This window comes from Oncorhynchus gorbuscha, linkage group LG19 (genome assembly GCF_021184085.1).
Source record: "Oncorhynchus gorbuscha isolate QuinsamMale2020 ecotype Even-year linkage group LG19, OgorEven_v1.0, whole genome shotgun sequence".
NCBI classification, from domain to species: domain Eukaryota; kingdom Metazoa; phylum Chordata; class Actinopteri; order Salmoniformes; family Salmonidae; genus Oncorhynchus; species Oncorhynchus gorbuscha.
In genome coordinates, this window is record NC_060191.1 from 54,527,025 (window position 1) to 54,545,353 (window position 18,329).

General features: G+C 40.6%; 1 protein-coding gene across 1 annotated transcript; it reads right to left on the bottom strand.

Annotated features, from left to right (window-relative positions):
• Positions 1-1,694: 1,694 nt before the first annotated feature.
• Positions 1,695-17,062, bottom strand: mxh (myxovirus (influenza virus) resistance H). The gene is made up of 14 exons (XM_046315837.1): positions 16,941-17,062; positions 16,802-16,841; positions 16,443-16,642; positions 16,039-16,173; positions 15,721-15,875; positions 14,951-15,089; positions 14,658-14,856; positions 12,658-12,736; positions 12,452-12,574; positions 8,192-8,324; positions 7,849-8,007; positions 3,821-3,897; positions 3,426-3,689; positions 1,695-3,076 (listed from the first exon to the last, which is right to left on the bottom strand). The coding sequence occupies exons 2-14, from the start codon at positions 16,837-16,839 to the stop codon at positions 2,855-2,857; spliced, it is 1,923 nt and encodes a 640-aa protein (XP_046171793.1). The 5' UTR covers positions 16,840-16,841; positions 16,941-17,062; the 3' UTR covers positions 1,695-2,854.
• Between the last annotated feature and the right edge of the window lie 1,267 nt (positions 17,063-18,329).

Sequence of the window (18,329 nt, forward strand, 5' to 3'; positions counted from 1 at the left end):
AGATGGTGCCAGCATACGGGCTATGAAAAACAGGATGACGAAGGAAGGAAGATGATTACATTTGGGATTGTCAGAAACAGTAGCTAGCTAACAACAACCTGCTAACAACAAACTATTTTATCTCATTCTGCGGTCGCGAAAATCCTGTGTAGTCAGGCAGTAGTGTTGTGACTACTTATTCACTACCAACATCAAGTAGTAAGAACTCTTTCTGATTACTATTGAGAAGCCTGTGTAGTAAAGCTGTAGTGTTTTGACTACCTATTTACAACCTATTTACAACCAACATCAAGTAGTACAAATCTCTAAATGGTTACTACTGGAAACACTAGTTTTCCTACTCAACACAACCAAACTCTACTTACAGATTCACTACACAATCCGTACAAGTCTCTACATAGTCACTAGTGCACAAATAGGTTTAGTGTAGTAATTCAGTAGTACTTTTCATGTAGGTCTGCTCATGACATTGGACAAAGAGTCTATCATGAATGGGACCATGGGACTGTGAGTTTGATACACTTGTAGGTAGCCTTGTACATGTTTTGCCACAAAGATGAAGACATTGAGTTTACCTAGGAGATGCTGCATTATTCACCACTGTACATGTACCTTTAAAACTTCTTCAAACTTCTTCAAACTTCTTCTTCCTTTTTTCTCAATTTCCACCTGACTGACGTGCCCAAAGTAAACTGCCTGTTGCTCAGGCCCTGACTCCAGGATATGCATATAATTGGAACCATTGGAAATAAGACACTTTGACATTTGTAGAAATGTTAAAATAATGTAGGGGACTATAACACAATAGATATGGTAGGAGAAAATCCAAAGAAAATCAACCTGAATTTATTTTTTGAGAGCCCATGCTCTCCAATGGCATGTATAGGGAAATAATTATATCTCGCTTCCAGTATGCAATTCTTATGACTTCCACTGGGTGTCAGAACTCAATGTTCAAGGTTTCAGGCTTGTTTCTTCCAAAACGAGTAAGAATAATGAGTTTTACTACAGGGACACAGTCTAGGAAATTTGTGTATCCTATTGAACATACTTCTTTCTGTATGAAATATTATAGTTTAATTACATTTTAAGGTATCTGAGGATTTAATAGAAACCTATTTTGACTTGTTGAAACAAAGTTTAGGGGTAGATTTTCAGATTCCTATCTTGGCATGTTGAACGAGTGGATTACTCAAATCGATGGTGCCAACTAAACTGTCTTTTTGGGATATAAGGAAGGATTTTATCTAACAAAACGACACTACATGTTATAGCTGGGACCGTTTGGATGACAAAAGTAAAAAAGTAAAAGTAAGTGAATATTTAATCGCTATTTGTGTATTTATGAAACCTGTGCCGGTGGAAAAATATTTTTATGTGGGGCGCCATCCTCAAACAATCGCATGGTATGCTTTCGCTGTAAATCGGACAATGCAGTTAGATTAACATGAATTTAAGCTTTCAACTGAAAGTTTCACTCGCGCCCTCCAGCTTCACCAGCTACCGGAACGCCTAGCCTTATTAACCATCTGTACGAAATATATTAGATTGGGCAAAACCTTGAAGGCTCTAGTTGCAACATCTTTGTTTTTCATGCATCAATGGCCACAACTTCTTTGGGAAAACCAAAGGACCTGTGATCTTGGGACATATTGTGCAATAGCCTGTAGAAAGCATTCAGAAGCATTCGGAAGTGCCTTAGCCTTCACATTTAAATTATATTTAATTGATTTCCAGATCAATTATCCAGTCCAAGTACAGCATCATATCAAAACAGAATACAAATCATCTTTGGACATGCTATCCCCACCTCACCCCCCTCTTTCTAAGTGGAAAACAATACAAATGGTTGATAAAAAAATAACTAAGAGCAATTGTTAGATTACAAACACGTAGCACTTTTAATTATAATGACTGACAAGTGTGTAGTTGGCAAAGAGGGCAATAAAACAATCAAAAACAATATTATTAATCTCAAGAGATGAACTGCCACCATTATGCCAACGACTGTCAGAGTAAAAGTCAACCAAAATGTAAAATAATTAACATACAAATATGTGGGTTAAAACTGCAATAATATGTCATGTTTTTTGATGGAATTTGAATATTCAGTTAATACTAGTATCAAATCAATAAGTAAATAAAAAGTTAGTGTGAAAAATGAAACCTTCTATAGTTGAACATGCACTTTACTCTGTGAACACAACATATTGAGAATGCTCTGTTCAATTTTTAAAGGCCCAGTGCAGTCAACATTTAGATTTTCCTGTGTTTTATGTATATTTCCAGACTATGAGGTTGTAATAATACTCTGAAATTGTGAAAATGCCCTTTCAGCTGTTTTAAAAGACCGCCTACAATTTCAGCTTGTTTAGGTGGGATGAAATGTTGGCCTGCCTGGTTACATCATTAGTTAATAGACCAACAAGAAAGGGTTCCAAACCTCTCTGCCAGCAACATATCATTTTCAGTTTTTCTCTCCCCACTCAAACCACTCCCATATATTAGGAGCAAAATTCTTGCTTGAGAAATTGCTCTTTTCTAAGAAGCTATTTTTCTTTATTTTTGACAATTTTAATAGAAAACAATCCCACTAAGATACTTAATTGTTACCAAGAAATGATTTGATATTGAAATGAAAATGCCTGCATTTGACCTTTAATGAACAAGAGGCCTTTGACTGTCAGCTAAGAGCACAGTATGTATGATTTTGGTAATATATTGACACACACTTCAATTTTGAAATATCAATTACCTCAATGTCAAAGAATGATTATCAAGTTGTATGACAAGAGTCAGAGGGAAGGCAGTCCATTTAGACATCACATAAAATGGGACTACAGTATTGAGAGTCCTAAAACTCACTAAGTTTTTCCTGGGCCTTTTTCAGGCGGTCCAGGCGTTGATGCAGGTCTGCTCTCCTGCGGCCTTCCATAGAGTCTTCGCTCAGCAGTTTGACAACATCAGCTCCGTCTCTCTGATCCATAATCTGGATACAAAGCATCTTGGCTGACTCCTTAAGCATGAATTGCAGGATCAGCATGGGCACGTAGTCTGCCAGGCGCTGGTAGACAATCTAGGTGTGGGGTGAAGGACAGATACATTACAGTAATGTGGACAATGATTATGCACAGACAATGATGATGCATGGTAAAACATGCAATTGAAAAGCTATGTAATTACTCCTATGTATGTCTTTTAGAAAAAAGACACCACTTGAATTCTGTTTAAGTACCACATCCGTCCCTTTTTTTCTCTCCGAATTGCTCTTGTATATCCGGTATGGACTCTAACATGCGAAGCCTGGCCCCTGGGGTTCTGGGTGGGGCAGTACTTCCTGAGCTTTCCCAGTGTATGCCCTCCTTGAATAAAGGTAGAATCTCCACCCCCACCTATTATGAAAAACATACTGCTGTCAAACATACCTCATAGTAGACCCCAAGTTTATCTGGGGTCAGCTTCCTGCTATCAAATGTGGTAGAGTTGAATGTAGCAGTGATGTCCTCAATTTCCTCTGGGTCATAAAAACGCTCTTCCTCAATGGCTTCTTTGAACTGAGCTTTATGATCCTTCAAGCCCTTGATGAAAATACTGTCCTGAGTGTACACCAATCGCTCCATATTGATGTATTCTTTGATTCTCTTCTCAACTTTGGTTTCCTGTTTAGTCTGGATTTCGTCAATCTTAGTCTGGGGAATTTTGTTGTGTGACTGACAGTTAACTACATGAATGACTCAAACAACATTATATCATTGGTTATCTATTTTAACTTCACAACCATAATCTATCTAATTTAATATATTATTTAACTTTAACTCACCAAAGCCATGGATCTGAGCTGAGGATAGCTTTTGAAACAAGCTTCACACACATTTCTAAACTCTGCTTGTACCATACCTTGAGAGAAGAAAAATTAAATTAAATATTTCAATAAAGATTTGAAGGCTTGTTTACTGGTCGATATTCACCATTAGGTCTATACACTAAAAAATAAGGGTTCCTCAAGGGTTCTTTAGGACGGGTGTTGGTTCTATGGTGAACCATAATCACCCAAAGAAGCTTTGGAGCTCTTCAATGGTTCTTTGTATTTCACAAAATGGTTCTTTGCTCTTTTTGTAATAATTCAAATGTAGGGGAGGTGGCTCATTTAGAATATTTTGGGGCATTGTTTGTGCACAGCTCTTTTTGTGCAACTGTGAGTGTGTGTCATTCCAGTTTATCTCATGTGTTGTGATATGCCATTGCATATTTTATATGACTATAGCCTTTGACGGCGTCTTGTGAAAGACTCATGTACGGCCTTGTGCTAACTGAGAAAGTCTGACCAAATCATTCAGAGGTTCTCAATTCTCTCCTCAGGGACACCCAGCTGTTCCAGAGGTAGCTCACTTGATTCAACTTTTTGATTAACACAATAAAAACACCAAAGGGATTTTAACAAAATGATATGCCCTCACCCTTCGATCCAACAGGTCTCAGACATGCTCAATGGGATTGAGATCTGTTCTCTTCGCTGGCCATTGCAGAACACTGACATTCCTGTTTTGCAGGAAATCACGCACAGAACGAGCAGTATAGCTGGTGGCATTGTCATAATGGATGGTCATGTTAGGATGAGCCTGCAGGCAGGGTACCACATGAGGGAGGAGGATGTCTTCCCTGTAAGCGTTGAGATAGCCTTTCACGACAACAAGCTCAGTCTGATGATGCTGTGACACACCGCCCCAGACCATAACGGACCCTCCACCTCCAAATCAATCCCGCTCCAGTGTACAGGCCTCAGTGTAACGCTCATTCCTTCGACGATAAACGTGAATCCGACCATCACCCCTGGTGAGACAAAACTGCGACTCTTCAGTGAAGAGCACTTTTTGCCAGTCCTGTCTGGTCCAGTGACAGTGGGTTAGTGCCCATAGGCAATGTTGGAGGCCGGTGATGTCTGGTGAGGACCTGCCTTACAACAGGCCTACAAGCCCTCATTCCAGCCTCTGTCAGCATATTGCGCACAGTCTGAGCACTGATGGAGGGATTGTGTGTTCCTGATGTAACTCGGGCAGTTGTTGCCATCCTGTACCTGTCCTGCAGGTGTGATGTTCAGGTGTAGCGATCCTGTGCAGATGTTTTTACACGTGGTTTGCCACTGCGAGGATGTTCAGCTGTCCATCCTGTCTCTGTGTAGCGCTGTCTTAGGCATCTCACAGTACACACATTGCAATTTATTTCCTTGGCCACATCTGCAGTCCTCATGCCTCCTTGCAGCAAGCCTAAGGCATGTTCACACAGAGGAGCAGGGACCCTGGGCATCTTTATTTTGGTGTTTTTCAGAGTCAGTAGAAAGGCCTCTTTAGTGTCCTACGTTTTCATAGCTGTGACCTTAATTGCCTACCGTCTGTAAGCTGTTAGTGTCTTAACGATCGTTCCCCAGGTGCATGTTCATTAATTGTTTACTTTACTGTAATACTATTGGTCAGCAACTCAGTTTTTTAAATCCAAACAACTCAGATGCTTATTAAAGGGTCTTAGAATCATTGTTCTTTCTCTTATGTACCTGTCCTGCTGTGGTGAGATTCACTCTTTTTCTCTATCTCTTTCTTTATTTCTCTTTCTCTCTCCCATGAGCCATGGTACAAACCATGGATTCTTTGTCTTTCTCTCTCTCTAACCATGCTTGAAATGATGCTTTGTAATGCTTGTTAATGTTTTGTAATTTAAGCTTTATGCCTTGTATGTGAATCAATACATTTTACAAAGTAATTAAATACACTTGTATTTAGAATTCCATTCCCAATTCCGTATTACTGTAACTCAACTATAGAGTTCTTGCATATTGATCTGTATGTTATGGAATCAGATAATTCCTTTCATGAGCTAATTGCATAGTCTTCTGAGTCGCATGTGAGGGAAATCAGGCGAGGCAATCATTTGAGAAACCAAGGCTGTGGTGATTGACAGAGTCGAAAGCCTTGGCCAGGTCGATGAATACGGCTGCACAGTAATGTCTCTTATCGATGGCGGTTATGATATCGTTTAGGACCTTGAGCGTGGCTGAGGTGCACCCATGACCAGCTCTGAAACCAGATTGCAAAGCGGAGAAGGTATGGTGGGATTCGAAGTGGTCGGTAATCTGTTTGTTAACTTGGCTTTCGAAGACCTTAGAAAGACAGGGTAGGATAGATATAGGTCTGTAGCAGTTTGGGTCTAGATTGTCTCCCCCTTTGAAGAGGGGGATGACCGCGGCAGCTTTCCAATCTTTGGGAATCTCAGACGATACGAAAGAGAGTTTAAAAAGTCTGCTGCCTCAGTTTGTATGATGTCAATTTGCATATACTCCGGACTGGAAGCTTATTAAAAAGGAGGGTGGTGCTTGGAATCATTGTTCTTCCTCTGTCAATCATGGTTACCTGCAAGGAAACAAGTGCTGTCATCATTGCTTTGCGCAAAAGGGCATCACTGTCAAGGAAATTGCTGCCAGTAAGATTGCACCTAAATCAACCATTTCTCGGATCATCAAGAACTTCAAGGATAGCGGTTCAATTGTTCTGAAGAAAGCTTCAGGGTGCCCAAGAAAGTCCAGCAAGCGCCAGGACTGTCTCCTAAAGTTGATTCAGCTGCGGGATCGGGGCACCACCAGTACAGAGCTTGCTCAGGAATGGCAGCAGGCAGGTGTGAGTGCATCTGCACGCACAGTGAGGGAAAGACTTTTGGAAGATGGCCTGGTGTCAAGAAGGGCAGCAAATAAGCCACTTCTCTCTGGGAAAAACTTCAGGGATAGATTTATATTCTGCAAAAGGTACAGGGATTGGACTGCTGAGGACTGAAGTAAAGTCATTCTCTGATGAATCCCCTTGTTTGGGGCATCTGGAAAAATGCTTGTCCGGAGAAGAAAATGTGAGCTCCATCAGTCCTGTGACAGGCCAACAGTAAAGTATCCTGAGACCATTCATGTGTGGGGTTGCTTCTCAGCCAAGGGAGTGGGCTCACTCACAATTATGCCTAAGAACACAGTCATGAATAAAGAATGGTACCAACACACTTCTCCCAACTATCCAGGAACAGTTTTGTGACGAACAATGCATTTTCCAGCATGATGTAGCACCTTGCCATAAGGCAAACATCATAACTAAGTGGCTCAGGGAACAAAACATCTATATTTTAGGTCCATGGCCAGGAAACTCCTCAGACCTTAATCCCATTGAGAACTTGTGGTCAATCCTCAAGAGGCAGGTGGACAAACAGAAACCCACAAATTCTGACAAACTCCAAGCATTGATTATGGAAGAATGGGCTGCCATCAGTCAGGATGTGGCCCAGAAGTTAATTGACAGCATGCCAGGTCTTGAAAAAGAAGGGTCAACACTGCAAATATTGACTCTTTGCATCAGCTTCATGTAATTGTCAATAAAAGCCTTTGACACTTATGAAATGCTTGTAATTATACTTCAGTATTCCATAGTAACAGCTGACAAAAATATCTAAAGACACTGAAGCAGCAAACTTTGTGAAAATTAACATTTGTGTCATTCTCAAAACTTTTGGCCACGACTATATGTAGAGTCAATCACATACACAATCACATTATTACACATCAAAGATTTTACTCCTTGCTTGGACTAACTCATTCTTAGCTCTATTGTCTAACTGTGTAGTGTCTTGAGTTATTGTTTTTTGTCTTTCCAGTAAAATCCTGTTCTGCACTTGTCAAGCCTCTGAACACCTCGGCTCATGCCTCATACCTTCATTCAATCACTGCTGTGATCCCTTTCTAACACTGTGTAAGTAGCCCTCTCATTCCAATGAGACAAACATAGAGTGTGATGTCATACCACCGAATGTCAGTTTAAATAATACCTCGGATGGCTTTCAGGACATCCAAGGCCGGCTCTTGAAGTCCAAGGATGTGCTTTTGAACTGCATGTTCATATACACAATAGTCACTGAAAGTTATCAGCTCTCTCCCACGATGTTCTTTATCATAGTTTTTTATCATGGCTGCCACTTTGTTGAGGACTGAAATGATACCAAGAACCAAGAGAGAACAAACAACTCTGTGAGTGGAATACAATTGTGTGAGGATATAAAGTCGCAAGCAGCCTTACATCCTGTAAAATGCAAAGCATTAACTATTATCAGTACAACATGCATCTTTATTTGCATTACATGAAATCTAATGAATACAGGACTTAGGTCTTACATGATCCTTTGGTGTTACTGAGATAAATATCCCACTGTTGGAATACAGGACGTAGGCAAGTATGCAGATTCTTCTCACTTGAGTTCCCAATTCTGCACAGTTCATTAATCTTCTCAATGAAATCAATTAGTCTCTAGAAATGTAGACACAACCACTTTGTCATTTATCTAATAAGAATTTAAAGGGTACAGATCTTTCTAATTCTGTTTTCCACAGAAAGAGTATATCATGTGTATAATGGTGCAAGAGGGGATTGCTGCCGTTTTATGGGCTCTTAACCTAACATGCTATTTTGTTAGTTTTTTCGCATTGTTTGTAACTTATTTTGTACCTAATGTTGCTGCTACCGTCTCTTATGACCGAAAAGAGCTTCTGGACATCAGAACAGCGATTGCTCACCTTGATTTGGACTAATCATTTTTCTTTAATGAGTTCTTACGAGAGAGATTTACTCCAGACACCCGATCAGGCCCTCATCCCCGTCATTCACAGGAGAAAGAGACAGAGGTTTCATGGAAGGAGATCCAGGTGCCTTGTGAGGATCAGGCGACGAGTGGCAAATCTGCATTTGCCATCAGTACTATTTGCCAACTTACAATCACTGGATAATAAAGTGGATGAACTAAAAGCATGTATATCATACCAATGGGACATTAAAAACTGTAATATCTTATGTTTCATCGAGTCGTGGCTGAACGACGACATGAATAACACACAGCTGGGTTATACACTGTTTTGGCAGGATAGAAGAGCAAGGGGTGGCGGTCTATGTATATTTGTAAACAACAGCTGGTGCACGATATCAAAGTCTTGAGGTTTTGCTCGCCTGAGGTAGAGTATCTCATGATAAGCTGTAAACCAGACTATCTACTATGGTGGAAAAATTATGTTATAATACTTTTATTGCATCAAATGGTTGTTTTATGCAACAGAATAGAGTACTGTTAACTATTGTTAACTATTTTTTGTGTGTTCTACTGAGGATGGGCCTCTGGGAGATAACACTGACAGAGGAGATTTATGATGTCTTTTGGGTGATATAACCTAAAGAGCATTCCAGAGCATTAGTTCATGTTTATGTTCTATACCATACCAGGGAGAGATGGTTCCAGTTTGGAGTCGGAGGGCCAGACACTGGTCTCTCTATACAATAGAAACTGTTGACACAGCAGATACTGTCTGCTATGTATTATAGGTATCTTTCATACAGATCTTAACCTTGTGATCCATTCTATATATCCATTGTTCGTCACGTAGGTTGAAAGGGGTGTATCTTGGCTATAAAAGACCTTTGTAATTTTGTCTCGGGCTCTCTGTGCGTGAATTGTCGACCAGCCATGACCAGCCATCATTATCGTAGAGCACTCAATTGATTCACTTTATATGTGTGCGTTGTATTTACCTGCTCCCTTATTAATAAGTGATTAAAGTTTTAGTTTAAGTTTAACTCTGACTTGTGTGATTAGTTTGTCTCTCCTCATTTAAATAAATTAACCACCACACTACTGAGAGCGTTTTAATCTATATACTTTGTAGCTGACTATTTACCACCACAAACCGATGATAGCACTAAGACCACACTCAACGAGCCGTATAAGGCCATAAGCAAACAGGAAAATGATCATCCTGAGGCGGCTCTCCTAGTGGCAGTGGACTTTAATGCAGGAAAACTTAAATCCATTTTACCTAATTTCTACCAGGATGTTAAATGTGCAACCAGAGGGACAAAAATGCGTACAAAGCTATCCCTCACCCTCCATTTGGAAAATATGACCATAATTCTATCCTCCTGATTCCTACGTGCAAACAGATAAAAAAAAGTGTTCAGATGAAGCAGATGCTAAGCTACAGGACTGTTTGCTAGCACAGACTGGAATATGTTCCGGGATTCTTCTGATGGCATTGAGGTGTACACCACATCAGTCACTGGCTTCATCAACAAGTGCATCGATGAAGTTGTCCCCACAGTGACTGTACGCACATACCCCAACCAGAAGCCATGGATTACAGGCAAAATCCTCACTGAGATAAAGGGTAGAGCTGATGCTTTCAAGGAGCGGTACTTTAACCTGGAAGCTTATAAGAAATCCCGCTATGCCCTCCGACGAACCATCAAACAGGCAAAGCGTCAATACAGGACTAAGATCGAGTCGTACAATACCAGCTCCGACAGTCGTTGGATGTGGCAGGGCTTGCAAACTATTACAGACTAAAAAGGGAAACACAGTGGAGAGCTGCCCAGTGACAAAAGCCTACCAGATGAGCCAAATTACTTCTATGATCGTTTCAAGGCAAGTAACACTGAAACATGCATGAGAGGATCAGCTGTTTCGGATGACTGTGTGATCACGCTATCCGCAGCCGATGTAAGTAAGAACTTTAAACAGGTCAACATTCACAAGGTCGCAAGAACAGATGGATTACCAGGAAGTGTACTCCGAACATACGCTGACCGACAAGTGTCTTCACTGACATTTTCAACCTGTCCCTGTTTGAGTCTGTAATACCAACATGTTTGAAATAGACCAGCATTGTCCCTGTGCCCAAGAACACTAAGGTAACCTGCCTAAATGACTAACGACCCGTAGCCCTCACGTCTGTAGCCATGAAGTGCTTTGAAAGGCTGCTCATGGCTCACATCAACACCATTATCCAAGAAACCCCAGACCCACTCCAATTTGCATACCGTCCCAACAGATCCGCAGATTAGGCAATCTCTATTGCACTTCACACTGCCCATTCACACCTGTACAAAAGGAACACAGATGTGAGAATGCTATTCATTGACAACAGCTCAGCATTCAACACCATAGTGCCCTAAAAGCTCATCATTAAGCTAAGGACCCTGGGACTAAACACCTCCCTCTGCAACTGGATCCTGGACTTCCTTACGGGCCCCCCCAGGTGGTGAGGGTAGGTAACAACACATCCGCCATGCTGATCCTCAACACGGGGGCCCCTCAGGGGTGCGTGCTCAGTCTCCTCCTATACTCCCTGTTTACTCATGACTGCACTGCCAGGCAGGACTCCAACACCATCATTAAGTTTGCCGATGGCACAGCAGTGGTAGGCCTGATCACCGACAACGACGAGACACCCTATAGGGAGGAGGTCAGAGACCTGACCATATGGTGCAAGGACAACAACCTCTCCCTCAACATGATCAAGCAAAGGAGATGATTGTGGACTACAGGAAAAGGAAGACTGAGCATGCCCCCATTCTCATCTACGGGGCTGTAGTGGAGCAGGTTGAGAGCCTCAAGGTCCTTGGCATCCACATCACCAACAAACTAACATGGTCCAAGCACACCAAGACAGTCGTGAAGAGGGCATGATAAAACATATTCCGCCTCAGGAGCTTGAAAGGATTTGGCATGGATCCCCAAACGGTTCTACAGCTGCACCATCGAGTGCATCCTGACTGGTTGCATCACTGCCTGGTATGGCAACTGCTCACCCTCCGACCGCAAAGCACTACAGAGGGTAGTGCGCACAGCCCAGCACATCACTGGGGCCAGGCTTCATGCCATCCAGGACCTCTATACCAGGCAGTGTCAGAGGAAAGCACTAAAAATTGTCAGACTCCAGCCACCCTAGTCATAAACTGTTCTCTCCGCCACCGCACAACAAGCGCTACCGGAGCGCCAAGTCTAGGTCCAAGAGGCTTCTAAACAGCTTCTACACCCAAGCCATAAGACTCCTGAACATCTAATCAATTGGCCAGCCTGACTATTTGCATTCTCCCCCCCTTTACGCTGCCACTACTCTCTTTTATTATCTATGTATAGTCACTTTAATAACTCTACCTACATGTACATATTATCTCAATTACCTCGACTAACCGGTTCCCCTGCACATTTACTCTGCAATGGTACACCCTGTATATAGCCTCGGTATTGTTATTTTACTGATGCGCTTTAATTATTTGTTACTTTCACCTATTTTTTAAAGGTATTTTTTATAACTGATTTGTTGGTTAAGGGCTTGTAAGTAAGCATTTCACTGTAAGGTAATAATAACCTGCTGTATTTGGCGCATGTGACAAATACAATTTGATTTGATTTGAAAGCATTTTATTCTAGATTTTCTAGTATCTAGAAACACTCGCTAGTCTCTGTTTATACCTCTGGTACCAGAATTGGTTCTGGGTTCTGAGATTAGTGACAATATAAACCTAATTTCAACAGTGTAACATAGATTTGAACAATTCTATGAAAATAGTATTGTGCCCTTTTTTTCCTCAGGTTTCTATGCACTCACCTCCGTCAGATAGGGCCCCATCTTTTTACGTTCAAGTGGAGGACCAGTGCTATACTTCTTCAGTTCTGTTTTAACAGTCTCAAGATGCTCTCTGATTTGGTCTGTCAAGTATGGAAGTGATGTCTGTTGGGAAACAATTCAATGAATTGACTTAGCATTCTTAGCATTGAATGTAATAGTCAATGGCAAGTTTACAGTCAACTTACCTTTATATGATCTACCAGGTCTTGTGTGAGCTTAGTGGCAAGGCATTGTGTTGTAACTTTGTTTTGCTCAAGAAGTGGACTGTAATTGAGAGGCACAGAAAGATTTTAGTTGACTTGTGTACTAGCGAGCCAACAACCAATGTGAGAATATGTTTGTTTCCACATGCCCTTAGCACTAGTACCGCCATGGCCGTTTTGAGGCCTTTTGTGAGTCCTAATAACTCAGCCATTGCGAAAGTTATTTCCAAAAACACAAAGTTATTTCCAAACACACCCTGTAGGTCTAAGCCCTTAGATCGCAATTCCTTTTAAGCTAACATATGGAAAAGCTTTATTCCATATGTATAATGTATAATTTAGCCTTTTGATAATGACCCCTATAATTCTAATAAAATATAAAAGTTAGCAACAGACATTTCCTTGTTGTTTTTTTGTCCATTACAATAACACCAAATTTATCAGAAATACAGTGTCGACATTGTTAATGCTGTAAATGACTATTGTAGCTGGAAATGGCTGATGTTTTTAATGGAATATCTACATAGGCATACAGAGGCCCATTTTCAGCAAACATCACTCCTGTGTTCCAGTGGCATGTTGTTTTAGCTAATCTTACTTTATAATTTTAAAAAGGCTAACTGAACATTAGAAAACCCTTTTGCAATTATGTTAGCACAGCTGAAAACTGTTGTCCTGATTAAAGATGCAATAAAACTGTCCTTTAGACTAATTGAGTATCTGGAGCATCAGCATTTGTAGTTTCGATTACGGACTCAAAAGGCCAGAAACAAATAACTTTCTTCTGAAACTCGTCAGTCTATTCTTGTTCTGAGAAATGAAGGCTGTTCCATGCGAGAAATTGACAAGAAACTGAAGATCTCGTACAACGCTCTGTACTACTCCTTTCACAGAACAGCGCAAATGGTCTCTAACCAGAATAGAAAGAGGAGTGGGAGGCCCCAGTGCACAACTGAGCAAGAGGACAAGTACATTGGAGTGTTTAGTTTGAGAAACAGATGCCTCACAAGTCCTCAACTGGCAGCTTCATTAAATGTACCCGCAAAACACCAGTCTCAACGTCAACAGTGAAGAGGCGACTCCAGGATGCTGGCCTTCTTAGACCCATGACCGCCACTTTTTACCTCCTTATGCACATTGTGCCATTTTTACAGCCCAGTACTGGGTTACATTTAGACGACTTTCAGACACCTTTGTGTTTGTCAGAGTCTCCCCTTTCGATATTGGTGACTTATTAGTTTGTAGCTCAAACAGTTCGGTCAGGACAGTAGGTTTTTTCAGAAGACCTCTGAAATTAGGACATCTGCAACAGAGTTCAGTGGACTGGCGTAAAGCTTGTGGATGTCTTAGAGACAAACAACGTACACTGTCATATTCGAGAGAGTCTCATCTTTAGATGGTGGTGACTTGTTTGTTTGTTCACAAACGGTTTGTGTTGTAAACGGTTTGTGTTGTAAATGGTTTGTCTTGTGTTGAGATTTTCTTGTGTAGAAAACTACCACTTTCACAAGCCCCATGTCGTGCAATAGGTGCAACTTTATTTTGTCAGAAAGATGTGATTGAGCTGCAGCCACTACAACAAACTGTAAGTCTCTAGCCTGAACACACAGGGAGACCCAAAAAACCTACTCCTGTTGCATCTTCAATATTTTGTGTTTGGTAAGAAAAACCAGGCTTATCATTTTTGTTTGACCGTGTAATTTAAAGATAACTATTTGTAAATGTTCAATTCTCAAATGTAAGAACAGTTGATAAGGGCAAGTTAGCAGATCCCAAAGTAAGATGGGAAATGTCTGGTAGTGATGCAATTATAGGAGACCTTTGAGACCAGCTGGTATGACTGACAAACAGTGACAACTATACTACCTAGACAATCAGTCTATAGCTGACTGATATGTTAAGGGTAGTGAAAGCAGCTGATGCTGTGGCATTTTAGTGATCAACATTGACCCCCTGGTGTGTAGTGGTGATACTAAAATTACCTAAAGTGGTGGTGGTTTTTGAAGAATTCCATTTCCAGTCGAGTGGCGTCCGCCAAAGAGATCTTCTGGTTGATATCATTCTGGCCACGGCATTTTACGATGATGTAACCCTTGTTCAGGTGCACAACTTGGCCATTAACAATTTTTAAGATGTCTGGTTCTGCCCCTTTGTCAACCAAGTCTGGCTTGGTCAGAATTGCTTGTAAACAGAACGTATATATTAAAAAGTCATTTTCATCAGGGAAAAGGGTGAGGAGTTCAAATAAACAGTTGTGATATGGTGAAGAATTTACCCAGTGTCCTTGCACCTTCTGGATCCACTGATTGTGCCATTCTCAATGCTTCAGTTGTTGCTATGTCAACGTTGCATGGCACTACAACCAGGTTAATGGTCTCTTGTTTCTTAATAAACTTCAAAATAAGACGTCTGATCTAAATGGAAATGAAAGGCAAACATTGGTAAGACTATTTTCTGTTGAAACAGACTGTCAGCGATACTTCGTGAATTTGAGATAAGGAGAACTTACCATTCAGTTACTGTAGGGCAAGACATGACCCAAAACACACTGGAAATGCATCTAAAGAGTTGAGTCCCAGGCTAGATGCATTGATGGACCAAATACTAACCTTTAAATTACTTTAACATACATTGTGTTAATTTGTCCAAATATTTAACCGCTTCAAATGAGGGGTGGGTAGATACATAAAGTGCTTTAATTTCTAAACGGTAAAACAAATACATAAAAATACCCTGACATAAAGATGACATTCTGTACTTTTGCCTCATTTTCGTCAACAAAGCAACATTCCTGGAGTATAAAGCCACTGTCTAAATAAATGTGGAAAGCACTGTATATGATTCAGTGAAGTTAAGGTTCAAAATGCACATTGATAACAGTTACATTGTCTATATAGAGTATCTACTTCTTCCTCACCCACATTCATAATAGTTACATTGTCTACATAGAGCATCTACTTCTTCCTAACCCTCATTCATAATAGTTACATTGTCTACATAGAGTATCTAATTCCTCCTAACCCACATTCATTTTGAGACACTAACCTGATCACCAATATCCTCTGGTTGGCCTGTGACAGGTACTCTGGTAATCCCAGGTAGATCAATAAGTGTGAGGTCACATACATCAGGAGACGTGATCTCCAGCGTGATCAGGTCATCACAGATCCCAACACCATCTCCGGCTAGAGTATTTTGAGCTTTAAAACAAGTAATTTGGCAACGTTATTCACCCCTGTGAATTTGACATCTAATGAAACCTATAAGCCAACACAAAATGGCACTGTCAGTATGTATCTACTGTATATTGTGGGGAGTATACAGTGAAACGCTATGCTTTGAATTCAGTTGAAACTTGCATACCAGTTTTGACATGAATCTCAACCAGTGAGGGGTCCTCAAAAGTCTCCACTACCCCTTGATAGCTGATCTTTGCCTTCCATTTTCCTCCAAAACACTTCCTTAGTTTCAATTCCAATGGACACCTGGTGACAATACCTAAGAGAATTTTTTTTTATTTTAAATAAAAGTTGCACCCAATTGGAACATGTTATGATACATGTTATGCAATATAAGAAATGCAGCCTATAAATTGTAAAGCGAACATTTACTGATCTACCTGATAAAATGATGCAGTAGCAGGTGCATGACAACCTGTTTCCACTCATGCAGCGCTGACTTGAGGAAGACCCAGTTGGGTAGAAACATGTTTCGTCATGCATCTGCTACTCTCTACTCAAAGACAGTTTTCAACTGATCCATCTTACCACTTCCTCTGGGTAGTGCCACCCCAGATAAAGCCTCAAGCACTGAGCTCTTCCCTGAGCTCTGGTCTCCAACCACAGCAATGGCTGGCAATGCCAAGTCCTTCTCAATTCCGATCGATCTCAGAAAGTCAATGAGTTCGATGAATGGTCGCACGTGTCTATCCAAATGGCTGTAGAATACCCCCCTTTGCATACCATCTCTATGTTTGCAGATAAATAAACATACCAAGCAAATGTAGGAAAACCAAGATATGTTTTATAAAATTCAAAGCCAATCAGTTATGAATGAAGCTGGAAATTAAGTCTTAAATTAGAAAATTGGAAACAAACATGGACCAATTGTTTGGATTTCAACTTACCTTTCCTCATCCTCAGAACCTGCATCTGGTCTGTGCATTTCTTGATGAAACACACATGCACCAAGAATACATGTAAGGTTAGATGTTATTTGTTCTTTGGTTAAAACTTACAATTTCCATAACAAAAAAATGGACTTACTCAGTATTGCTCAGCTGTGTTTGTCAGAGTAGAAAGAGCACACTGCAGAGAACTGTCAGTATACCTTTGTACTGCAACAATGTGCGAAAAGTTTATAACCCTAGAATGGACACAGTCTGTAGCATCATAACAATGTCCAAAGTACGGTAAATGAGTTGCTTTATATGAGCATCTTATATGAGCATGCTGATTTCAAAGAAACATAAACTGGGTGCTCCAGTTTACAATAAAGGATGGGGGTCAATCTTTGCACTTATCTAGATCTGACCACTATTCATTCCTGTGGCAGGGTAGCCTAGTGGTTAGAGCATTGGATAGTAACTGAAAGGTTGCAAGTTCAAATCCCTGAGCTGACAAGGTACAAATATGTCATTCTGCCCCTGAACATGCAGTTAACCCACTGTTCCTGGGCTGTCATTGAAAATAAGAATTTGTTCTTAACTGACTTGCCTACTTAAATAAAGGTAAATAATTCCAATGATAAAATGAATATTTTTTATCATTGGAACGTGATACCAAACAAGGCAACTGTGTGCATTATTATTATTATATATATTTTTTTATCCAGTCGGATAAACACACCAAACAGCCTGCCAGACTGCTCGGAGGTGTCCGCATGGCCCTAAAGCACACAGTTGCCTTTCATTTCCATTTAGATCAGACGTCTTATTTTGAAGTTTATTAAGAAACAAGAGACCATTAACCTGGTTGTAGTGCCATGCAATGTTGACATAGCAACAACTGAAGCATTGAGAATGGCATAATCAGTGGATCCCGAAGGTGCAAGGACACTGGGTACATTCTTCACCATATCGCAACTGTTTATTTGAACTCCTCACCCTTTACCCTCATTAAAATGACTTTTTAATATATACGTTCTGTGTTTACAAGCAATTCTGACCAACCCAGACTTGGTTGACAAAGGGGCAGAACCAGACATCTTAAAAATTATTAATGGCCAAGTTGTTCACCTGAACAAGGGCTACATCATCGTAAAATGCCGTGGCCAGAATGATATCAACCAGAAGATCTCTTTGGCGGACGCCACTCGACTGGAAATGGAATTCTTCAAAAACCACCACCACTTTAGGTAATTTTAGTATCACCACTGTTGTGGAAATTTCCTCTATTTACCTAATCATGGGAGCAAACTACACACACACGTCAGAGTTAGTTATAAAAGTCCATCTTTAATTATATGAGCTCTTATCACAATCCTGTGACTGTCAGATAAATTCAGTGTCTCCTAGTGAAGATTCTGAGAGCCCCCTTACAATGCAACTGAGTTCCTTTTAATAGCAAAGACACCCATAGTCAGACAGCATAGACATAATTCATTGTTCAGCTTTGTCTCCTTTCCCAAACCCCAGAACCATAAACCAAATCCTC